Source organism: Megalobrama amblycephala, linkage group LG11, assembly GCF_018812025.1.
Source record: "Megalobrama amblycephala isolate DHTTF-2021 linkage group LG11, ASM1881202v1, whole genome shotgun sequence".
NCBI classification, from domain to species: domain Eukaryota; kingdom Metazoa; phylum Chordata; class Actinopteri; order Cypriniformes; family Xenocyprididae; genus Megalobrama; species Megalobrama amblycephala.
Window position 1 is genome coordinate 18,527,724 of NC_063054.1, and position 26,881 is coordinate 18,554,604.

The following is a 26,881-nucleotide window of genomic DNA, read 5'->3' on the forward strand; positions in this document are numbered from 1 at the left end:
TTTTTCTCATTCCAGAAGCCGTTTCACTCGGATATACGTCACAACAGGGAAGAAAAGACTATCGCAACTTCCTTTAATGCCAACATTAAGTCATAAATTAGACAAAGCAAACAAACAAATTATTTGGTCAACATTCCTGTGCTCTGCAGTGACATCAGAGGGACATGCATACGTAATCGCAGTCTTTTAATGTAATGTTTGGTGTTAAGTCTCTTTCATGCTGTGTTTGGGATGTTTGCAACATCAAAGCAGCAGTTAATGCAGTGGCTTTGCCAACAAACAGCAGCTCCGTTTGTTGAAAATTCAACATCAAAGTGCTGTGGCATTAATATTCAGACAAAAACAAACAAAACAAACAAACAAACAAACAAACAAAGGAGGTAACTTGGAAAAAATGGGCTATTATTTAACTTCTGACCTTTGTCCTTGAAACATTTCCAGTTTTGCAGATTTTGCAGGTATGAAATTAAAACCTGCCACCAGCCAATGCATTATGTTTTGCAAAGTGGCAGTAAAGTAAGGAATAATTGATGACGGGCCATTGAATTCTTAGAAAATAATGCACACCCGAGGTGGTAATGCGGCCACGACGTGAAGCGGAGTGTGAAGCTAGTGTGCATTATTTTCTAAGAATTTAATGCCAGGAGTCGATTATTCTGCTTATACTACGGTTATCACACCTCAAGACACGTTTCGATGGTGTATTTCAAGACATTTGTCAGGTTTTGGTCCTTAAAACACTCTTGTGTGTGGAACTAATTTATTACGCATCTCATCCCAAGCCTCCGTTGCCAATTCCAAAATGTCATTTCAGAACTAGTAACGGAGACTTGAGCCTTAATAGCAGAATAATACCGTTGATACAGTTATTAACATGTGTGAATTAGCCTAACGCTACCTGAGTGTCTGTGCCTCTCTCACGGCAGCACTGTCTCTACTAATAGCGAAATGAAACTATATGTTTATCTACCCCAAGAATCGCACAGTTATTACCTCGCTGGTGAGTCATTTTACTAATTAATTCGTCAGAGCAGCACTGACAAAACGTTTCTGTGCGAGTATGTCCGTAATAACGTTATACAGTACGTGTGTATGCTTGAAAGAAAGAGAGAGAGAGCGTGAGAGAGTATGCGCTTTCAGGACACAATAAAACGTGTTTTGTGGCAAAAACCATGACACTAATTTGTCGTTTTCATCCTATAGTTTGCTATATTTATTTGCTTGGTCTGTGTCGTTGTAGGCTGTAAGGACCTTTTGAAATAACCGAAATCATTTGGCGAAGTGATATGGAACTGTAATGCGGTCAAGTCCTGCTAGAACTACTTTAGCCGTGCGTTTCCCTGAAAATAACTGCACACCTTAGAACGTGATCAACCAATCAGATTCGAGCATTCAACAGCCCCGTAGTACAATTTTGCTTATATTCCAGCCACTGTGGCAGGCGACCTGAACATCTCAGATGGACAATGACAAGAAATGACACTGCAGCGGTTTCAGCTTTATGTCAACAGAGTGGATTATTTATAACATGTGAAAAGAAAGCTCTGCAGGTTCGCTTTTTTAAGTTGCCCGATTCCAAATATTTGTCTTTATACAATACTATACAAACAATAATGACATGCAATGACAGAAGGATTATTATTAATATTACAATAATTAGTGTTTTAATAATTGCCCCAATGTTGAATTTATTTTCCTAGTGTAGCAACAGCAACAACAGCAACAACAACAACAACAACAGCAACAACAACAACAACAACAACAACAACAACAACAACAACAACAACAACAACAACAACAACAACAACAACAACAACAACAACAACAACAACAACAACAACAACAACAACAACAACAACAACAACAACAACAACAACAACAACAGCAACAGCAACAACAACAGATGCACCAAAATGAAAATTATGGGCCAAAACCGAAAATTTTGGATGCACTTGGCCGAAACCGAAAAAGCTTTTAAAAATTATTTTGAATTAGCTTTTTTTTGTATAAATTTTATTTTTATAATACTTCAATGATTTTATAAATTTAATGATTTCATGATGATGATACTGAATTTAAAAAATACAAGCCAATAAAATAAAATAACCACACCTGTATTGAAAGTAACACTAAAATTGGACAGAAAATATATCAATATAAATATTAATATATTATTCTTTATTTAGTTCTATGCAACAGAATCATATTTAACGGATTTATTTTTTTTGACCAAATATCCAAATAATGTTTAGTCCTACAAAGCTATTATTATCAGAGCATGCGAGAAGAGCATAGCAGGGAGCGGATCAGTGAACGAGAGGGTAGCGCCATTTTACCAGCATTACCCAGCACGGCTATACCACACCATGTTACAGCACAGTAGAGCTATTGGCATATATTTTTGTTCGTTTTTCTCTTTTGGCCAAAAACCGAAAATGCCATTTTCGGCCAATAATTTTTAGCAGCTGAAATTTCAGTGCATCCTTTTGGTGCATTTCAGTGCATCTCCTATGTATGAAATAACAACAACTAGGGGAATGATGAGATCTTACGATATTAAAACATGACATTATCTCTCTTCAAAGTGAAAAGCCGTCTCACGATGTCAGTATGACGAAAAAAAGAAACCCCTCAACTGCAGTTATAACTGCCAAAATACTGGAAGTGCCGCATTCCATGGACGAGAATCCATGAACCGCATTATTAGCCTTTTTTTTTTTAAGGCTGCACGATATATTAAAACCATTTAAAAATCATAACGGAGTCAGATTATCCAATTACTCGATTAATTATCAAAATATCAACAATCATCCTCTTCTGACAATCCTAGGTAAAGTCCAGATTATCTCAGTGTTGGGGGTAACGCATTACAAGTAACGCGGGTTACATAATCAGATTACTTTTTCAAGTCATATCACAGACATATCCAATGAGTGTGTCAACACAACGACCAATCAGAGGTGTTTACGAATCCGCTCAACAGCGCTCAAAAGTTGTCACATTTTTTAAATTTCAGTACTGACTAGGTACCAAAGTCGGTACTTTTGACAACTCTAGTGAGGGCCAGTCTTTAGTTAAAACATTTCAAAATGCACCTGTATTGTTTTGCATTTTGTGACTGTCAAATAAAAGACTATTTTCCCAGTCATATATTGTGTCATTGAAGATGTCTTAAAAACGGTGTTAAAATATTGTCTCGACTCGTTCTTGTAAACCCAATATTGTGCATTTTCTTGCCTGTGTAAGATGAATATCATCACAACCCTAATAATAATAATAATAATAATAATAATAATAATAATAATAATAATAACAATAATAATAATAATAATAATAATAATAATAATAATAATAATAATAGCAAATATGTATTAAATAAAGAACAGAACAACAACAACAACAACAACAACAACAACAACAACAACAACAACAACAACAACAACAACAACAACAACAATAATAATAATAATTATTATTATTATTATTATTATTATTATTATACTGGAAATCCTAACACAAATCACAAAACAACAGTGTGAATGAAAAAAAAAATAAAATAAAAAAAAATAAATAAATAAATAAATCAAGCACCTAACTAAAGAAGACCAGAGAAGTTCAATGTCAAGGCTATTAAAAAGTAAATTTGATATATTTTACCCAGCATATGTGGTGGTCTCTGACATCCCGTGGGTCTTAATAAAACCTTATAAGCTCTTGAAAAAAAAAAAAAAAAAACCCTGATGTGTTCACCTGTCTAACAGCTTATTTCACTGGTACTGTAAGCTGAAACAAGAGTCTAAATGTCACATCCTTAACTAAAAAAAGAAAATGACAAGCTCCAGTCAAAAGAAAGTCTTTAGAGAGTAAGGAATAAAACTGAGCAACAGTTTATCACATATTTCATCATTCCAGCAAAGCATAAACAGGCAGACTCCACCACTGGAGAACACATCAAATTTACAATTACAATTACTGCGAATTCACAGCGACTGTGAACTTGACGAGCATTGCTGAATTTGTATTCACTCAGCACAGCCATCAGGTGAAGCAGCCCTGCATTGTGCAGTGTTTAATAAAGTTGCTTTAAAGTACTAAAAACCTTAGTCAAAGATAAGGCCTACATTGAGGGACAGAAGGTTCATTAGAAACACTCTGCAGTGAAAAATGATAATCACTGTGTCCGATGCAACAACTGTCTCTCAACGTGAGTGACGGGAATGGAGGGAATAAATGAACAGTTCTTTAATGCTGCAGAGCTCCAGAGCAGGCGCTGACACAGACAGCAGTTATGTAAGCAACCAGGAGAGTGGAGCAGTTTTGCCACATTAGGCAAATCAATAGGGAGCCTCTGCACCGTTGCTGCAGGGGAAAGTATCAATAATGCACCTCAAGGTTTTCAAGCCGCCTAGGTATGTTTCCACCTAAAACGACATTTATAGCTTCAGAAAGCCAACCTTTTCTTTTATTTGGACTATGAATCTAAAAAAAAGAGACCACAGAGTGAAACATAGAGAAATGTATGCCCCGTGCGTCTGCAAACCTCAAACTGGGTCACATAAATCAGCCTGTATACTCGTTCATCAATTGCAAGAGGTGCTTTTCCTTGTAGCTGCCTCTGACCCAGCTTCATTCCCAATCTTAAATCGACTTCAGTGGAAAAGGGAAATTGATCCTTGATCAATGTTTTTTCTCTCTGGTTTAGAAGGATCACAATAGGTTTGATAAAGAAAGGTCAGTGTTTAACGGGAGCACCTGTTCCAGACAGGCCGTCTTAATGTCTGAAACAGTCAAGGACTGCTTTTGAAACAGTGATTTGTCTTCATCTTGGGCTATTCCAAAATGCTACGCAGAGAAGAGATTCAATTGTTTTTCAGCTTGACTATGTCTGATGACAGGGGCTTTCTGTGTGGATCCTCCCCTGAAAAGGCTGCCATCATCACTCCGACTGGGTGTGCCCCATATGGTGGGTGTTTGTGGATTAAATCGGGCCCTGTGGTTAGAAATGAAGCAGCGCTGCAATGCTTATAAAAAGATGTTCATAAACAGTAAAACAACTTAGCACATCATAAAAAGGGCAGCAGACATTGCAACAGTGCCTTAAAGAAATATTACAGGTTCAACACAAGTTAAGCTCAACTGGCAGCATTTGTGGTGTAATACTGACAACCACAAAAATCCATTTGTACATGCACCCATTTTTCTTTTACAAAAACAAAAATTAGTGCAATATTGAGGCACTTACAATGGAGGTAAATGGGACCAATCACACGTGAACTTTCCAACGCGATTACGTAATGCGTGACATCGCAGATCAGTGCAAGTCAAGCATTTGTGGCTAAAATGTATGTAATTTATTTATTTATTTATTTTTTAAGAAAATGCCCAATCTTTTTGCTAGACAATATCCTTATTCCCTTTGAAGCTGTAGTGAAACTTCAATTTAGACTGTTAAAACTAAACTCAGAATCGATTAAAGAGAAAATATCAGGATCGATCCAGATTCATTGTATCATCCCAGAATCGATGTATCGTCCCGGCCCTAATATCCAGCCAACAGAGTTTAGGCCTACATCCCGTCTGGCTAGCACACTTCCCATAATGTTATGTGTTAGGTCAGTATGCAGGGAGTAGGCGGTCTTGTGGCTGTTCAAACACATTCAGCCACATGAACTAAAGCAATCCGGTCGAATGCATTTTCTACTACCTCTGGAAGTGGTCGAAAGTGGACCAGCTCAAAACGTTTTAGACCCCATTTACACCTGTATTTAACATTGTCCACTTGTGATCCGGTCGACCAAAACCCTAATACTAGGTGTAAACAGGGCCTTACTGACCCCAAACTTATGAACGGTAGTGTACATTCTTTTTATAAAATTGTTTCTCACCATAACCAGAAGGGCTGGGACAATAAATCGATGCACCGCAAATCGAGAAATGATTCTGGATTGATTCTGAGATTTTTCGAATGGATTCTGAGCTTAGTTTTTAACAGCAGATGGCACTGCGCGCTTTAGCAATAGTTATACTCTGCTTGCTTCCAATTCTTTACACACACACCACTTGAACCTTCTATAAAATAATCATTCATAAACCCTCGAAAAGGGTGTTTGCAGTGGGCTGTTAACATTAATCTTGCATCACAAAAGCATTCTGAGGTGCAAGTACATTCTCAGACTCAACTGAACGCACAAGTGAGAATGAGTGTGCGATTAATAACTAGCCTAAAGTGCAATTTGCTGTTATAAACTAATCTCAGAATCAATTTGTGATAGAATCGCGATGCATTCGGAAAATCTCAGAATCGAGTGATGCATCGATTTATTGTCCCAGCACTAGTAACCAGTAAAAAAGACGAGGAACGAGTCAAAATTATAATAAACTGTAATAAACATTATGCTGATAAATGTTGATTTTTATTGAAGCCTGAATATTTCTCTAATCAAGCTTTACTCTTCCAAATCACAGCGACATATTCGTGACCCAATAACAACAAACAGACATTGTAGGATGTATTCCTAGTGTTCTCGTGCTATTTTCATTCTGTTGCGTTTGGACAGGACCAGTTGTATCCCATTTGATTTCAACATAAACATGCACCCAAATTCCACTTCCACACATGAATGCCAATAACATCCAGTCTGCATGGTAGCATGAGAGTAAAGAGACTGAGAGAGAAAAGTTAAATGTGTTTGGGTACAACACTTTACCAGACCACTGAGCATAAGCAATGTCCATTGAAAATCACTGGTATAAAGGGCTCTCTGTTCCAGGGTGTCTGTAGTTCTCTCTGAGGTGGGGAGACAGAGATGGGGGGTGGGGAGGGGTCACGGGCACCCCGTGGCAGTTTCCTGTGAGCAGTGGCGGTCTGGCTCATGTGAAACTAATGAGCGTGGACACAGCCAAGCCACACCAGGCCAGCTGCAGGTCGTCTGGTCCACCCTGCCCTGCTTTTCTACTGGAATTCCACAAAGATTTGAGCATCAGGGCTGAGCGAAGAAGAGAAACAGTGAAAATGCCACACGATCAGATTTTATCTGTCAAGTCCAACAATATTCAGTGAGCGAAACACAAAGAGACCAGCACCTTTGAAGGACAGAATACCCCCCTTCTCTCCCCAAACTGCTTCTTTTTTTTTTTTTTGATGAGGAAGAGGCATGACATTTCATCAGGAGACACTGTGCCTTGACAGACAAGGCTCGCCCTTTTCCGGAGGGAGATCGAGGAATGCTTCACACAGCACTCGGCCTACAACCCATCCTAAAAATGTGAGATTCAGCAAACACAATTTCATAAAACATCTAATTAGGTCCTAAAAGGTCAGATCAGCACAAGACAATGAGATCTTCTGAGTCTTCTGAGGAGATTGGCCACATTCCAGTAGCCTTTTATAGATGCCAGAATTGGCAAGTCTGATTTGTTGCTAAGCAAAGAACAAAAAAGCATCAGAGGAGTATTGGGTCACTTCAATGTTTAGACGACAGATACAAGATGCTCCTCCTTTTAATAAAAAGCGTCACAGACAAAGTAAAGCAAAAGCACAATATAATCTATAAATTCCCAAGTTAATACACAGTATATGAGAACTGTCTTTGGCATGAATTTCAAAGTAATTAATATAGATTTATCTTGACTGATGATGATGTTCATTAAGCTTGGGCCACAGCGGTCAGGGAAAGAATTGACAAACACATAAGCCAAAGCTTTCCCCCGTCATCATTCTTTGCATTCATTCATTCTTTGTCAGATAAGCACTTCTAAATAATGCAGCACTGTTCACAGAAGAAGCGTCAGTGTTTTATTGGTTATTAATTGATGGAAATGTGATATGCAACTGGGTGAATCTCACAAAGAGCTGTCCAGGTCACATTTTACCCCAGCCCCCCTATTTATAAAAAAAAAAAAAAAAAAAAAAAAAAAAGATAAGGGAGAAAGAAATATTATATTTTGCATAAATAAAATTTAGCCTACTATTAGTACCCTCTCATTGTTATGTAAAATTCAGTCCCATGCTCAAATAACACAAAATATAATTAATTTATAAATTAAATATTTCAATATTAAATTTTCATTTTAAACTTTTGATTTAAAATAATACAATAAACATATGAGAATCATCAAAAATCATAAGAGACAATACCAGATGCATTACAGTATTGTGTACAGAATTGGGGGGTAAAATCTGGTTTCACAATCTCAAATTTCTTTTTTTTTTTTTCTTCTTTTTTTTTTTTAATTAACAATGTAAAAAGTTTAGGGATCATAATAGATTACTTTTTATGCAAAATAAGGTTTCTATTTTTTTAATCTTTTTTATTGGTGGGAAGAAATTTGATTTAGACATTACCTGTGGGTTTCATGGGATTGGCTCTAGAAGATCATGTACAGTTTCAGGGCATACAATATTTAAAATCCTTTGTCTTGAAATAATTACAGCCTGCATGAAAAGTCTCTTACTTTTCTCAATGGTATCACCATAAGAACAGTTCCACTGATGTGAGAATGGTTCACTAGTTTACTCTAACAACCTCTGGTATTACATACATGGCAGAAGGACAATTATGCATGTTTTATGCTTTCAGTGGCAAATTGGCCTGCTTCCTGTTTGCGCTCATTTTTCCATTCATCTAAGCATCTTTATCTGTCTGTCTCCTTCGCAAAAGGGAAATGCCATGTTTCATTCATTTCTTCAAACACATATGACAGTATGAGACTCAGAACATCTTTACTATAAATAAAACTTGGGCTGGAGATATTGTCATGCTCATTTTAGTGTCCTAAGCAAATTCAAAACAACATAGAATTTGAAGTTTCTACACACAAATATTCATTTTAAAATAACTATATGCCAAAAAAAAGGTGTAAACAAAACTTCATTTTAAGCTGCATGACATTTTAAATGACTAGAGTCAATAAATCATAATATAAATTTGTAGTTTAGCCTACTTATTTGACAATATAAGTTTTACAAATACACATCAAATAAAGTGCTGGAAAAGTGCTGGACGTAGCTGAAGGGTGTTGGGATTATCTAATCATTTTGATTGAGGTAAACGGTAGTGCTACACTTTTGGACAGATGAGAACAGAAGGACCGAATGAGAAGCCAGATGATCAATACTGCAATCTACCACCTCACTGACTCAAGCATTATTGTTAATACTTTAAAACCACCCCTTGCCATTTTAGCTGACAACATTAATGAGTGTACTGCAATATCATCATCAATATTAAGTAGTCTAAATATTTGTAATGTGTTAGAGTGCGCAAAGCATACTGGGTCACAATTCAATTTCTATTGTGTCCAAATATTTTCAATGAATTAAGCCACTGGAATAGAATACATTATAAAGTAAAACCAGGAATCTGAAAGACTGTACAATGTCTGTCCCCTTACTTGGCAAGACTTCACCACTGTTCAATTTTTAAAAGGACTTTCATCAGCTCGCACTCCCAGTAGACTCAGCCTATGACCCTTTCAGTGATGCATGAATGAATGTAGGAGGAGGAGAAAGGAAAGGAGGGGGAGAACGGTGTGGAATTCCCAAATCATACAAATGTTTGACTGAGCCACATGATATGAAGGTGGAAGATAGCTTGGCTGTGGTTAGAACACTGTTAGTCCGATTTGTCAGTCAGACCTCATGAGTGACAGATATCCTTCCTTAAAACCCAGGAATGGTGAGGCAAATGCAGTATTGTTTGGTACAGCCTGGCAAATATGCTATTGTAAACATCTATTCTACCCAAATCTAAATATTTGACTAATGAAACATGTTCAAATTCATTAACACCTAGAGACAGAAAGCATGTATAGATGTGCAGTTAATAGAGCTACAGCTGGTTTTTGCATATTGAGCTACAGTTTTCATCTTTCTGTTCAAATACACATGACAATGCATAAATCTAATATTTGAAGGATTAAAAACACATCGCATATCACTTCTGTCTTGCTGGATGAAATTAAGCTATTATTGCATTATCTAGATCTGTTAGTCCAGCTTAACAAAAAAATAATGGACTGGTAGAACATGACATTTTAAAAAGACAAATTATTGCTTTAGTCCGAATGAAATCAAACTTCCGAAGTGCATATACACATACTTAATGTTAAACTAAACTGGGGCTGAATGAACCCTGTGTGGGATTCTTTTGCACTAGCCAAATCTAAACCAGATGTGAAACACACTATATGAACTATCGAAATCCATTTTTCACCTTCCACTCACATTCTGCACCAGAACACCAAGACAGAGAGAAATGCAAGCAATAGAGACAATTACCTTAATGAATGGTGTCCTTTCTATGTAATTACCTCTACGCTTTCAGCTGCACTTTCCACAATCAGCCGGACTAAATTTAGTGGTTTGGCCAACATACATTTCTTTGGAAGCTCCTTTTTTGATATTGTGACTCTAAACTGTTGTGTATGGAGGACTAGGAGTGACACTTATCGATTTAATAATTCAAACATAAAAATGGAAATGAAAAAAAAAATTGACAAATTAAAAGAATAATTTTAAAAGAATAATTTTTAAATGTAACAATATATGGACATTTAAAACTTTATAGCAAATTAATAATGTTTTAATACACATTTTAAAACAAATTAAATAAAGTTTTAAATATGTTTATTAATTTGCCCATTTAAACCTGATTTATGAATTATTAAATAGGTACTTTATTCCTCCTTTTTTTTCTTTTTTAAAAGTCACTAATAGCTGAAGCTTGTGAAGTACCACTGATCAAAATGAAGTAATTACTGGACCATCAGTCTTGGCAAAATACTCTTGTTGTACAAGAGACAACTAAATAAATGTAAACATACCCATCAGACCCTGCAGCATGCTGTTTCTGATGACCACTCTGCTGTACAAGACTTTATAAATAGAGCAGGACCTTGGCTATTCTTAAAAACCACAGAGAATTAGATCAACACGGGACTGACAAGCATGATAATTTATTTGACATCTGTGTCCACTAAGTCCACAGTTTAAGAGCTTGATCCAAAGAGAGGAAAAAATGGGATGGCATTTTGGTCTCTATGCTAGAGAGGAAGAACAATTTACAAGAACAAAGAAAAAAAACACCAACCACAATGGACAACTTAAAGTGTGTCCAGAATGAGTTTGAAACTGGATCTTCTTCCTCCCTGAGTAGAGACTTTTGTGAAGTATTTCTGTGCTGAGTGTGACCTGATATGCCAGTCCATATACAGGTAGGCGTTCACTTTTTCAGGACAAATGCTTTAATCCAGATGAAACAAAGGAAGCGAGGAGGCCTTTACTGGGCGAGTCGAAAGTTGTTCACATGACTTTGTTCTCATTAAGATGAGTCATTGTGACCATGATATCTCATTACTGTGAAGCAGAGGAGTGCTGGGGGCTCTCTTCTAGAGTAAGGGTAATAGGCTAATCACAGGACTTTATCTCTGTATGGAGGTGGGGACTTTTGACTGCTCCCATTAAGGCTGGTTCACACTGTGCGATTTATAACAGTCCTTTTGGATTGTTATCCAAAAGGACTGTTATAAATCGTCAGACTGTACGAACATGATCCTCATGTCACACTGTGGGATCTCAGCTGTCATTTACGTCAGACTGTACGACAGTCAAGACGCCTTAAAAACGGACGCGCGCATGAAAACTTTTCCGGAGTTTATACATCAACTCATACACGTTTGATGATTGTGAGCTGCATTGCATGCGGGACTAAAATGGTGGCTAAAAAACAAACAAACTCTATATTAATTTTAAACACGGCTTGTCTTGAAAAACAAAGACAATTTGACGTTTGTCGAAGAAGAAGTCACACTGGAGGATTGTGCGCAAAATCTTCTGACACTGTCAGAATTTTGTCTGAGGTAAAATTTGATCGTAATGGTCATTAGCCGGCTGTCGGTGAACATGTCAAACTAGAGATCAAAGACTACAGATTTTAGGCTAGGATCATAGGAATCTTTTAGGATTTGCAAACGTCAAATTCAGACGACCAAATCGTGGCCAAAATCGCACAGTGTAAAGCAGCCTTTAGCCGCATTTCCACTATCGGGCCAAAAGCGAGCATACTAGTGTCTGGCAGAGCCATTCGCATTTCAACTGTTACTTCGGGGGCTTGATCGGGGCCAACAGCCAGGAGCCAAAAACCTTGGTCCAAAGCAGGCAAATTGGGTCTTGAGGAGTGGTCATGAACAAAGGCGGTGGTCATGAACAAAGGCGGAGTTTATCTGAGTCAGGAGAGAGTTAACACCGCTGCTCATTTCCCATGTTATCATATCAGGCTACCAGCTAAACTCAACATTTAAAGACATTTAAAACAATTTTCAGCTTCATTTCATTTCATGCTCATTTTGCGATCTAGCTAGTTTTCAGTCAGCTACACCCATGCTGGTGAAATGGAGGGTTTGTGTGACGTTTGTTCCATGGAGGCGTGTTAAAGGGTTAGTTCACCCAAAAAATGAAAATTATGTCATTAAGGACTCACCCTCATGTCGTTCCAAACCCGTAAGACCTCAGTTCATCTTCGGAACACAGTTTAAGATATTTTAGATTTAATCCGAGAGCTTTCTGTCCCTCCATTGAAAATGTATGTACACTAAGTCCAGAAAGATAATAAAAACATCATCAAAGTAGTCCATGTGACATCAGTGGGTTAGTTAGAATTTGTTGAAGCATCGAAAATACATTTTGGTCCAAAAATAACAAAAACTACGGCTTTATTCAGCATTGTCTTCTCTTCTGGGTCTGTTGTCAATCCGCGTTGACGACTCCGCAGTGATGCTGCTGACGTGTTATCTGGTGCGCCCGAGCTTCGTTTACAGTCTGAGGGAGACGCACGCTGTACACAAAACAACTTTCGATGCCTCAAAAAATTCTAACTAACCCACTGATGTCACATGGACTACTTTGATGATGTTTTTATTACCTTTCTGGACATGGACAGTATACCGTACATACATTTTCAATGGAGGGACAGAAAGCTGTCGGACTAAATCTAAAATATCTTAAACTGTGTTCCGAAGATGAATGGAGGTCTTACGGGTTTAGAACGACAGGAGGGTGAGTCATTAATGACATAATATTCATTTTTGGGTGAACTAACCCTTTAAGAGTGGGTTTTAGGGTAGCACTGTGGGCTACTGGCCTGACAGTAGAAACGCAGCTTGATTTTGGCCTTGCGGCTCAAGGTTCAAGGCTATTGGCTCTGCCTGGCACATTGTTAGCCCTGGCTCGCACTACTGTGACTGTGAGCAAAGCGCTTTATCCCTGTATTAGAGGTGTAACGATACACTCATGTCACGATTCGATACAAATCATGATACTTTTCAAATTGTTTAAATTGCTAAGGCTTAAGTGAGTTTAGTTTAAACACAGATAGCAGCGTGTGCTGTTCAGGTCACACCTGCACTCGTGCGCCATCAACACCCGGGTGATGACGGCGTAAATGACTGGTCATTCAAGTCAAACCAAATATTACTCAGACGTTTTTGATATTTTTTGGTATATATTAAAAAATAAAGTAAACTGTGACATATTATACCCAAAAATTCTTCATACAGTGGACTACCAGTAAAATTGATGATAAATTTGGAACCAAAAATTATTCAGACACTTTGACCTGACCATGTTTTGCTTAAGTGTTATCTGACATAATTAAGATTAAATTTTTCTGACAAAGTTTAACTCTGAGATCTTGTCATTTTATTAACATTTTCTAAAACTATAGTGAATAAACTGTAATAATGAATGAAATATTCAAGGTGTCTGAATACATTTTTGTTTGACTGTATGAGGTCACACGGCACTTGCGTTGAAGTTTAGGGGAAGCCAGAATGTGTATCCATTGACAGAAACATACATTAGCCTAACACTGTCTCTCTGTTTTATTTATTTTCAACAAACCATATAGATGTGTATGTGTTGTCAGATTTGAGATGAACTGCGGTGCAAGTGTGTGCAGAACAGTGGGTGGAGAACGTCACGGTTCGATTTTTTTAATCGAGAACCATTACACCCTTAGTCCGTAGAGGGTCGTTTGCTTCTCGCCTTTACCTGTCTGTGTGCCAGATAATATTGAATATGCAGGAATACAACATCTAAATACTTGCACAAACCATGTAGACTTGGGGTAACAGAAGCTAGCGATATAAATCTTGTTCATTACTCAGTAAAATTAGTGTTTACTTAAAGTAAATCCAAGGACATTATACTTTCTTTCATTGTGTACTGACCTGTGAACAATACTGAAGTGATATTAAGCATTATTGTAAACAAGTACAATCTGTTCCTCATAATGTACTCATAATCCCAGTTTAGGCATAGACACACACAAGAAAATACAAAGCCTGTGTTGAGAAGGATGACCAGGAGCCCCAGTGTTTCTCAGAGTCTGTGTGTGTCTGACAGAGTGAAGTTTTCACCATCATCTCAGTGGCACGTGGAGTCTCAGTGAAGCCTGATGTGGGGCAGACTGCTAATGCATTATCAAAAACCTTAAATGGGTCACTGAGAGCCTCCTGTCAATGCCATCAGAAAGCCAGTCAGTCAAAAATTAAAGCTTTTTTTTGGAAAGCGCTTCTGAAATCCCTGCTGAGACTACAGCCTAGAATTAGCCATGCATTTTCAGACGGCCATGTAGTCTTGTCTACTTGTAACATTTAGAAAAGCTATTAGGCTATGTGTGCAAAACATCTCCAACTAACAAAACCAACAACTGGCTATTTAAAAACAAACTGAGCATTAGCAGTTTACAAATCTACATATTTCAAAATCAACTGTAAATTGCCTGAATGACTAGGTAATCTTAAGGAAGCCCTGTATCATTAGTCTAGTTTTGAGATAACCTGACCAAGATTGGATGAGTTTCATAGGGGGCATTTAAATAAGACTGCAAAAAACAAATAGTGTGAGAAACAATGCAACAGCCAAAGAAGCCCATCTGTTAGTGTATAACTATATTGGCTGTGTTTTAAAGGGCATGAGCTTTTTTCAGTGTCTGACTCTGTACCATGCATACTAACCCAAACAGCTACAACAAAGCATGTCAATTAAAAGTGTCAGGGCTAAAAATATATAAACCTTAATTAAAAAAATAAATATTATGCACCTTTTTTATCTCGATAACACAACTTAATTAAAAGCTGATTTAATCAGAGTAAATGCAAATAACTCATCTGTCTGGGCCAAAGAAGAAAAAACTAAATACCCTGACCGCAACTCTCCAAGCAGGGCATTCCAGCAGTGAGTTGTGGTTTGTGAACACACACTCCAACAAACCACTTTTGCCTATTTCATGCCTTTAAAATGAATGAATAAAAGCCTGCAAGATCTGAGGTCTCATTCAAGAGTGATGTCAAGCCACAGAGGTAATGTTGAATGAGAGTTAACTTAGAGACTTTAGATTGCAATGCAATATTCCTCGATGATTGATACAACCCTCAGGCCTATGGCAAGCCGTTTTAACATTTAATCATTAAAACGTACTAGTATCCATTTTCATGCTACTAGTACTTATTTTTTAGATACTAGTGTAACAATGTTTAAGAGAAGAAGGCGGGAACTGGCAAACGATCAACATTATTTTAATCACAAAATAAACAAACAACAAAATGAAAGTAAAGCAGTCATCCATAATAAATCAACAACAAAGTCCCAGGCCTCAGGCCCGTTCTTCGTACATAGATTGCTCATTTATCAGGATTTTACTGTTGACAATTTGACATGATCCAGGATTGTTAGGTTCTTCGAAGCCCATCCTGAACTTGCCGTCATAGCAACAGGTCTGTAAGCTAAAACATGCTCAGTAGCAGGCTTATTTCATGTAAACACGATTAGACTGCATCTTTTTAAGTGGAGGTGATACTTAAAGGGATACTTAAAAACTGTAATGTGATCCAAACCGTAATTTTTGCGTAGAGGTCGACAGATAGTGGATTGCACCAAAAACGATAACTCGGTTGGCCCCTGCTGGCTGATTGTTTTTAAAATTGATACTGAAGACATAACTCTACTAAAATAGTCCTGAACTTTATTACAAAATTGGAAAACAGTACTTAACCATGAAAATGTATTGTAGTTTTTAAATATAAAAAAAATACATTAATATATTAATTATACCTTCATCACTCATACTAGTTAATAGTGCATTAATGTTGAGAGAAGCAACTTTATAATGTAAAAATGTATTAGTAAATGTTCAAATAAACAATGAACAATACTTTTATTAACCTTAGTTAATGTTAAAAATTGAATCTTATTGTAAAGTGTTCCCATTTCATATAAATCCAAACAGTCATGCTTAATGATGGCCATCTTTAAATATTTACACGAAGGTCATAGTATTGATATCAGACATATGTATATTGTATGTATAATCACAATTTAAATTGCTTTATTTTAGAACACTATTATCTAAAAGTAAAATTTCAAAATGAACACCACAAGGCGTCAGTGGTAGTTTTTATTTGGCCTCTAGAGGTCTTGGACTGTGTAACGACAGCGCATCCTTCTCAGCCGCTCCAGCAACAGACTCAACCCGACAAAAAACTGGATGGATTTTTGCCGATTGTTCCAGCAATTGGTTATTGGTGCCGATTAATCGATAAAACCAATCAATCGGTTGACCTCTAGTTTTGTGACCACTGAACCACAAATGCTCAATATAGTCAAAAAAAAAAAAAAAAGAAAAAAAAAAGTAAAAAAGAATTTAGGGTGAAAAAAGGAAATAAATCATACAGATACGCTCTGTATTCATAGTTTGATTCAATGTGGAGCACAAAAATAAACTTCCTGAAATGTCAAAAATATCTCAATGAATAATGGCTACGTGTGATGTCAACCTGCAAGTTAACAGGCACAAGAAGTGGCTCATATAGTAAACCCCCTCTGTGCTGTAATTTACCATCACTTTTTATTATGCAGCATTACTCTTGTAAGATATGGCAGATCCAGAGAATGACATTTCTATGAGAATGAGTGAAACAGCATTAAAGCTCACTTCCAGCATTTGAAGTAAATTCACTGCTGCAGTCTTGGTCTTAAACAGCACTGGGTTTCATTAGTGCATGGTGATGAGGGGTAGACAAAGGAAGTGAGCACTTAATTCCTCTGTGTGTGTGTGTGTGTGTGTGTGTGAGAGAGAGAGAGAGAAAGAGAGCTCAACAACCCCTTGGACAAGGTGAAATATTGGGACCTGAGTCAGCCTGTCATTTTAAGGGAAGGGGGAAAAGAAAAAAAAGTGGTTGCCAAGGACAACAAGGGGGAGTGGAAAATGAAAACATGTCCCACTTTCCTTTCCCCATCCAATTTCTCTCTCCAGTGACAGCAGCCAGAGGTCAAGTCAGTGTGCTTGTGGAACTACAGGGACCTTCAAAGACTGCAGACTGAAAAAAAAATATTTTATTCATATTTCTACATCCATCAGCCAACTACCATTTTTTGGGCTTAATGTTGGAAAAAAATAGCAAACCATTATAGCAATTATGTCAGCAAAGTCCAAATGTATAAGGACGCAGCCTTTATAATGCAGCAGATTTCCTTGTTTGTCTGAAATGCACAAGCCAAATGAGCTGAAACATCATTGTACTGAACATGAGGACATGAGCAATATTTCATAAGATCATCATATTTTCATTGCAATAAGATTATTTTTAAGATTATGGACGTGTTTTAAACAAAAGCCCAATAAAACCTTATTTTTGAACCATACCTGGGGCGCAGTTAATCGATACAAACGGATTTGCAGTTGTCTGATACTTTTCAAGGTTATACAATTGGCAAGCTCCTCAGGTTACAATGTACACAAGTACCACACAGTCTGCAAAACCCTGGCACATTGCTACAGAGAGACAGTGAACTAATTCATAACAGCAAAAGATTTCATAACGATTCTTGATGGACTGACTGGATCTACTGTCAGCTGTGAAGCAGTTATCCCACAGGCAGCACTCAAGAATGAGGATGGCATGACGGTCCACAGTGGGAGAGAGAGTTTCAGGACAGTTGGCAGAACTGTCACTTGTCCTATCAGGTCAGTGTGCTGCATTGTCACTACATCTTGCATTCCCCGATCGTGTACATGTGTTTTCATGTCTTGCAAACTTAAACATTTGTCACAAATTACATGAGTTGCGAATTCTGCTTTTTAATGACGCCAAGTTAGGTTTGCAAGAATAAATGGAGATGGTCTTGAATATATATATCCGTGAAGAATGGGTTATAAACAAAAAAGGTTTGGGGTCAGTAAATTTTAAAGAAATTAATACTTTTATTCAGAATGGACATCTTCATAATGTTACAAAAGATTTATAATTTAAAAATGCTGTTCTTTTGAGCTTTCTATTCAAAGAATCTAGAAAAAAAAAGTAACTGGGGGGGGGGGGGGGTACATTTAATGTATTTTTGATCAAATGCAGCCTTGGTGAGCATAAAAGACTCTTCAAAAGAAAAGTCTTACTGACTACAAAGTTGTGAACTGTAGTGTAAATATTAAGTCAAGCAAGCTACTATTTAAAATTAGAAACTCAATTTTTTGCTGTCAAAACATGACATTTAATAAAAATGAAATATATTTTCTGACCCCATACACAGACGTCATTAAAAATAAAATGTATCATGTTGTGTCATGTGGTGGAGTCAGTGACAATACTGGCAGGGCAAGTAAAAATCTGAATTACTGGCCCAAATGAGCCAGCAGAAAGAAAGAAAAAAATGCTTGAGCCCTGCCCATATGTTTCATCAGATTCCATGCACACTATGCATTGTGCTTTTCACAATAAAAAAAATACATAAGCAGCTAGGGGTGTGACGAGATCTCGTGCCACCGCTATGTTTACATTACGCCTCAACTGTCGTTTTGCTTTGTATTTAAATAAAAAACATTTAATTCAGTTGGATAAAGGTCGCCGCCGCTCCATATTTACAGAGTTACACGCGATCGCGAAAGTAAACGCGTACACGCATTCAAATGCAATTTCAATACCCCACATTTTGAAAGCGGCTCCCTGATGAATACAGATATCTCTCAATATGAAAGCTATCTTAGGCTGGGCAGTGTAGTTGTAACCATCTCTCAGCTCTGTATCAAAGAAAAATTTGGTCTTATTTGCACTTTGAATATAGAGAGTGTGTGATTATGGTTGCACTTATTGTAAAGGGTTACCATAAAAAAATGAATAACAGTTTTCTCTTAATCTTATTAAGCACAAACAGTAAGGTTTCATTTGTTAACATTAGTTAATGCACTGTGAACTATCATGAACTAACAATGAATGGCTATTTTTATTAACTAACATAAAGATTAATAAATACTGTAGCAAATATTTTGCTCATTGTTAGTTGATGTTGGTTAATACATCAATGTTAATAAATGAGACCTTATTGTAAAGTGTTAACATTTTTATTTATACTGATTTTATTTCTATGATCAGTTTGTGGAAAGGAGTTCAGTTAGGAGGTCAAAAGTTGTAGAAGCTCATAAATCATGTACAGTAAGGTCTGAAGAGACTGAAATCATACAGAAGTCAGCTGAGCTTGTGGCAAAACGTTTTACAGTACTTGAGTATTGTTGTCTTTTACTGCATATGATAATTCATAATAAGAAAGTAGAAGTGAAATGACATTCATTACAAGATGATTAGTTAAAACATTTCAAATACACCTGCAGAATATTTTTTCTAGTCATGTATTGCGCCATTGAGGATTTCTTAAAAATAGTGTGTAAAAACCTTGTCTCGAATCTTGAGTGGTTCTATCTAAAAAGTGGTTAATCTAAAAATCTTGAGTGGTTTAAGCGTTTTCAACCCAAGCCGTCAAACTGACGTTATCAGAGAAGGAACGCCATTTCAGACCGGAAGTAACTTTTCAGATTTTGATTAAAGATTACCACGACAAAAATCTTTTCTGTGAATTAATTGTTCACCACAAGACTAGTAATATGCACTAACAAAGTAAATAGTAAACCACTTTAAGAGTGGTGCAGGTATGACATCACTTTGTAGGCCAACTGGCAGTTAGCATCACAGTGGTTCCCTCGACAAAAACCCAATATGATTTTTCCATAGGCTTTTGGATTATTAAACAAGATTAAACAAGCTCTGTGATCAACAAAGGTTTATGATAATTAAACGTTTTTTCCATCAAGATAATTTTCACAGATGAACATAACTTTTATGAAGTAAAAAGGGTAGGCTATAAACGAACTACACCATGGTCGCTTGACTTCAACGTCACCATCCCTAACATTCCGACAACTTAATCAAAAACATTTTCCCAGAACGTTTGAGTTAGATTAGTTTATAAGTACACAATTATGAGCATAACGAGGCTGTAAAAGCAGACTGAGCTTACCTTTTCGGCGTCATGACGTTTAATGTCCCCGACTGCCTGTATAGTCCCATTTAGCCACTTGTTAGCAACCACTTTTTTAAGACAACTAAAAGCTTAAAAAAAAAATATAAATAAATCACGAGTGGGGTAAAACCAACGTATTTTATGTCGTAGAATAAAATGTGAAAGTGTCTTGAACTTGTGTTCACCACAGACCTTATTTCAGCCATTTAACCAAAATCCTCTTCAAAAAACAGACTTTGGGGCGATGGAACCAGAAGTGCTAAAATGCTAACTCGCATCCGCGTTTTGGCCTACAAAGTGATGTCATACCTGCACCGCTCTATTCACTAAGGTAATAACTCAAACTGCAGCAAACAAATCATTGGGAACCGGATCAGTGAATAAAAGCTGATTCTTTGCAATTAACTAGTTGACCCAATTCGCAAATTGTACTGATATGGTCTCAGCAGTTTGTAAATTATAATCTCACTGGAAGGGAAGATTATCAGTGAATGATGACTTTTAAAATCATATGACAATCACAAGTCATATGGACAACTTTTATAGTGCTGTGGTCACTGATCTTCATGAAAATTCTTCAAAAGATTTCATATCCAAAACAGAAGAAAGTCATACATGTTTTGAAATGACACGAGGATGAGAAAATAAATGGCAGAACTCGCATTTTCAGGTCAACTATCCCTTTAACACAGAACTGCAGCACCGTCAGACGTAAATCTGACTTAACTGTTGGCACAAGCACATATTGCAGCACGGCAGTAGAGGAAAGGATGGCCTACATCACAGGAAGATGAAAAAAGAGGGGGAAACCCCTACACATCCACCACAGTCACAACACGTTTACAACATACTGCAGAGCCCAAACCACAAACTGCTCTCTTCACTCAAATGTTTCTTGAATTAGCCACGTTGATGAACAACAATGCTGCTGATTGAGCTATATTAAGGGTGACATTCTCTCAACAAACCAGTGGCAGATAATGGCGAATAGAATTGGTGTGGGGTTTTTTTTCATTAGAACGTTTACCTTTGATTCTCATGGGCAGACACGATGCTATCAGTAAATCACACCGTCTGTACTCATGCTTGGGGGACATCTGATAATCAAGACACTCGAAATCCCTAAATACTTACTACAACTCCAAATAATTCGCAGTGTGATATCTCCATTATCACAAAGAAAGCAATTTGGGTTGCAAAACAATTCTTCATTAGCACAATCTCACAACACATTTTAAGGCTCCTGGGAACACGGGAGTCAAAAGGCTCCATGTGGGAAACTGAGAGATACTGTAGAGGTGAATGAACTCATGGGGGCCAAACAGGATGGGACTTGATGTAAACCAATTTGGTCATCAGTTAAAACTTTGCCTTTAATTAGACCCTGATGACTTCCAGAATTCCAGAGGAAATAAACAGTCAAGACAAAGACAGGGGGAATATGTTCCTGTCCACTAATTTTCCTAAACAATGCCCTGTCTAATTACAGAGGTCCAAAATAAGGCAGCGTGCAGTAGCCTCTTTTCTAAATACAAATAAAGTCAGGTCAATGAGGGAGGACCTGTTAGATGATGCAAAAAAGCTCTCTCGAGGGAACTATAAAAGCTTTTTACAAGCAGAAGCATCTCTAACATGCCAAGTACGCTTTTTGAACTCATTAGTATCTATATACTATGCTGGGCAACTGGAAGAGTATCTCCTTAATCAAGCAAGTCACATATTTGAAACTGGTTACAGCATGCTGGTGGCTATTGACAGCTCCCAATGTGCAGACAAGCTTATTCCTAGTATGAATCTTCCCCTTTATTAAATGACGTGTCCGCATACATGAAGGCATTACATCTGTAATAACTGCAAACTACGCATACTCAGCTAGCCTAGCTTTATGTGCATTTAGCATTCAGGTGGTTTTTAACAGTTACTTTGGGTGAAAAGTTATCAAAATGCGGCTTATCTAGTTGTTTCAACCTCTTTGTGTAATAAACTAAAGAACTTGCGTGGTGTTAATGTTTTCTTTTGGTTTAGCATGCAAGCTAACCATAATAACTAAGCTTTGCTTACTAGTTATGTGTGGAAGAGTGAAATATGTTACTATATGAAGTTTATCAGGTTATAATAACTAACATTACGTATAAACAGTCAAGGACTGTTGTGGTTTAAATACACAAGGCATAACTGTAAATGTAGCTAATTCAGCAGCTCGCCATGGCAGATTAGCAAGCAAAGCGAAAAAGGAGAGAAAAAAAGGCATTCAACCCTACCTGAGTCAAGTTTACTGCTCTTCTCTTCTCTTCTTGCTCATAAAACGAGCCAAAATCCAAGCCAGCGACTTTTGATATTTGCTTAGCCGAGCAAATTTGCTCGCACTTTTCTTTCGTAGAGTGTTATTGAGTAAAAAAAAAAGCCTCTGCGCGTCCCGGGTTCACACACACATACACACATACAAACACATCTATGAAGCGCTAGCAGGCTGCTAGTACTTTAACGTTACACCATCCGTCCTACATTACTCGCTTTAATACCTCGTTCAACAACAAAACAGCTCAATTAGAGTCTGTGCTCTTCGCTTTCAGTTTCCCGTGAGCAAATATTACATGTAGTGTTGTATCCTCCTCTTATTCAGTAAAACAATGAGGGGAGGGCTAAGCGTCAGGATTCGGTTAGCAATGTCGCTACGCCATCTATCTGCTCGAGCTCAGATGAGGCACACAGCGAAAAGGTCCAATCAATCGTCTGCGTTGGTTGAACCTATGGGCTATAAGACAATAGTGTCGAAATGTAACGAAACGAAGATATACATTAAAGGTGATTTTTCAGTTAATAATTCGTTTTTATATATCTACACACTATCGTTTAAAGGTTTGGGCTTAGTAGGATTTAAAAAAAAAAAAAAAAGAAATTATTAAATTAAATATTTTATTAATACTTGAATCGAACAAAGGAGGCAGTAAAGACAAATTTCTATAACAAATAAATTCTGTTCTTATACATTGTATTGTAATAATATAGCTTCTTTCTTTCTTTACTCATCAGACTTTTCCCATAGGATGGCGACAACACTACTGATCTCTTGTCCACTAGGTGGCTTCAAATGGATGGCCTATAATTTCTCATAACTCTTCATGACGTCATACATAATTTATGCAAACGTGGATCAAATTGATTAAAAAACAGGCTATTATTTGTAATTTCAATAACTTTTTATACACACCCCTCACTATCACCAACAAAGGTTGGTATGAGCTTATGATTTCGAAAAGCAAGATCACTTGTTTCAGATCACTAGGTTTAATGGTTTTCACACCCAGTACATAAACCAAACAATGAGTAGGGTGTATCCACTGTGGATACACTGTGGAAGTGTTGAATGGCAAGCGGTGTTCCAACATGAAAGACCAGCCTCTGTAATGTGATCACCAGCATGAATAAAGTGCAATACCACACAGGCCATACTGACAGCTGACAGAACACACAGCCAGCTGCACTACTTTCTGCACTTTTATCTCCCTTTAATCTGCTCCTCTAATCAGATCTCTTGTAATTTGTAACTCTTTGTACTGGACACAGCTCTAAAATGCACACTAAGCAGAGAGCCAGGTGTTTCTCGACTACCTATGTTCCTGTGAACTCATGTGCTGTCAAACAGTGGCTGCAAACCATGGTGTAAATCACAAAAGACATTAATTGTAGAACAAAACAGTTATGGTCTGTGGAGCATTATATTATAAGCCAAATGTGATTTGCTTGTCCATGATCTGTGGAAAAGTTCAAGCTTTTTATAATTTTATGGGCCAACGTGAGTTGATGTAACTCATTAAATCAAGGACAATGTCATGTTTGGTTCTTTGATAAATTATGATGTAATAAGCTACCAATGTGGTAACCATGTCTTGAACTTTGGGTGATTTAAGTGATTTAAGGGGGAAAAAGAAATAAGAATGGTAAAAGTTCCAGGTTTATTGAAGTTGAAGTAATCAATTAAAATTGTTTGCAAATAGTATTTTATTTTGAAATACACACAAATTCAATCTTATTCGTATGTCCAATATATAAAACACATGAAACGTTTCTTGTCTCATCACATTCAGTAATGAATTACATGAATAATGTAAATAATAGCATATTTTTGATTCAAAACTGTGAAATTTCATTAAAAAGTTGAGTAGTTTGTATGTATCGGTTGCTGAACTATTGTAAAACAGTCATCAAATATTAAACATTGAGCTACTATTACCACACACTCATTCACTGCTAAAACTAAGTGTCGCATTCGAATTCACGCTCGTCTTCTGTGAATGGTAAGCCCTGTCTTCTTTGATTTGATTGGCCATCTCAATCATTTTGACAGGGATAAGGGGCAGACCAGCCTAAAATGTAATTTTTAAAACTTTCTGTCATTCTAACAACAAACAGCACGGTGCATAATGGACAGCAGCAACAGCATCAAGAATATATTTTTATTTTTTTGGAGGGGGGAGGAGTTCTATGGTGGATAGGGCCCTGTATGCTACTGTTTCATTTCATATCTTGTCAAAAGGGGCATTAACGAAAAAGTTTGTATACAGGATGGGTGGTCATATTGTCTAGGCCCCTCCCAAAGAGTGGGCTGGTTTTGGGAGATAAAGTCTATAATATGACAGGATACATCTATTTTCTCTTCAGCAGTCCTGAGGCAGGAAACCCAGCGGTTGCACTCAGTGAACATCCCCTTTTTCCTCCTCCCTTAACCTCTCTCTCTCTCTCTCTCAGACGCATCCAGACTGACCCTTACAGCTGGTGGGATGCTGGCCTTTCTGAGGGGAGCTGTGCAGCCCGTGACAGTCTGCAGGGCAAGGGATATTGTCCAGAAACGCAACTCCAGCATCTACAGCAAGCCACCCAAAAGCAAGATCGGACCTGGGGTGAGTGAAATAATTACAAAATCCTAAAAGGTTGCAAAGATTCATGGTATCAGCCTAAGTTAGTTTAACTGAGGTCAATGGAGATAATGGGATAAGCTCGGATGACTCCTTGAATTGTAGAACATAATACTTGTGTTTGGAGAAGAACAGAATTACAATGTCAGATCAAGTAAACATTTAAAACATCAAATTTAGAAGTTTTTTGAAGATGCTCTTTGACTGATACTTTTAATTTTTGGTCTATAAAATGTTGTTATTTATTTACTCATATGCCCTATTGTATTATTATTATTATTTCTATTTTTGTTATCATTTTATATGCATATGTATAAACATATATATATATATATATATGGGGTCAGTCATATTTTTTTAAAGAAATTACTTATTTTATTCAGCCAGGATGCATTAAATGCATAAATGACAGTATTGATATTTATAATTTTACTAAATATTTCTATATCAAATAAAGGCAGTTCTTTTGAACTTTCTTTTCAAGAATTCTGAGGGAAAAAAAGTCAACAAAAATATCAACATTGTTTTCAACATTGATAATAATGAGAAATTATGTCTTGATTAGCATATTGGGATGGTTTCTGAAGGATCAAGTGAGACCAAAGACTGCACTGTAGAAAAATCTCAACTCAAATGATATTTTGTCTCTTTTTCTGGATGTTTTTTTTTTTGAGTTTTACTTTTCCAAAAGTTGAGATAACTGCATTTAATTTAGTCAATTCTAAAACATTGGACAAATCATTTTAAAATATATTTAAATAGAAAACAGTTTAAATTGTATTATTATTTCACAATATTACTGTTTGATTGGTTCAAATTCTCTAAGCATGTAAAGCTGTTCAATTTCATTTGCATATTCCTGTGTTTTTCTGCAGCAAAGTTTCTTGATTATGTCTGTGTTTGCCGTTGCCCTCCTGGCCCCTGCCGGGTGGATTCTGCACCACATCCCTGAATATCGGCAGAGAGCAAAACCCCCACCGTCCTGAAGAATGCACACCGGTGTACCACATCAGACCTGGCTGCCTCTAAAGCATTATACACCTCCAGTGAAAAAATTAGATCTTTAAAACATACAACATCATGAGCAACATCGCAAGTAATAAAATAATAATATGTATAAGAATACGTGAATAAAATGATCCAATAATCAAATAATATGGTTAAACAATTGTTTGCCCCATTTGAGTCTAATAAGAAATATTTTCATGGTGTTTAATGCCTTAGGACTGTGGCCCTTAATGCCATTATAAGCAGTGGCCCTTACTACATGCAACATGACTGCTTTTTCTTGTAATAAAGTTTTTGATACCATCTGTATGGGTTGATAACTTTCTGTTTCACTGTGATAATTGATCTTGCCTTGGAGGCACTGCTCAGTATACGCAGAAATTAAATTTCTTTTCTCGAGAAAAATCACTTCAATATTAGGCTATAATGTCCCTTAAGCTGAGCAGAGACTGAATAAGGAACAAGTGATGTGGCCAGTTCATAGGTGAAGATGGTTAGAAGGCCAGTGGCAGTAGCAGCTCCTGACCGTAAATTTAGGTAGGACAGATTACGGGTTTTAGCACCAGTTTATGATAAACATTTTGTAAGCTTTATATTGTAATCGCTGAACACA

At 36.9% G+C, this 26,881-nt stretch overlaps 2 protein-coding genes across 5 annotated transcripts in view; one reads left to right on the forward strand and one right to left on the reverse strand.

Moving 5' to 3' along the window:
* Positions 1–23,040, reverse strand: part of btbd7 (BTB (POZ) domain containing 7) — a 54,948-nt gene extending 31,908 nt beyond the window's left edge. For 2 of the 4 annotated variants that reach the window (XM_048206532.1, XM_048206530.1), the window contains exon 1: positions 22,606–23,040. The gene's annotated coding sequence lies outside the window, so the exon portion shown is untranslated. Of the gene's footprint in view, positions 1–11,090; positions 12,510–22,605 lie in introns of those variants that run through there. The other 2 variants (XM_048206529.1, XM_048206531.1) reach the window with 2 other exon arrangements.
* Positions 23,041–24,987: 1,947 nt separating this feature from the next.
* Positions 24,988–26,573, forward strand: LOC125278743 (cytochrome c oxidase subunit 8A, mitochondrial-like). Its single transcript, XM_048208089.1, has 2 exons — positions 24,988–25,245; positions 26,136–26,573. Exons 1-2 carry the CDS (start codon positions 25,126–25,128, stop codon positions 26,244–26,246), a joined length of 231 nt encoding a protein of 76 aa, XP_048064046.1. The 5' UTR covers positions 24,988–25,125; the 3' UTR covers positions 26,247–26,573.
* The last annotated feature ends 308 nt before the right edge of the window (positions 26,574–26,881 follow it).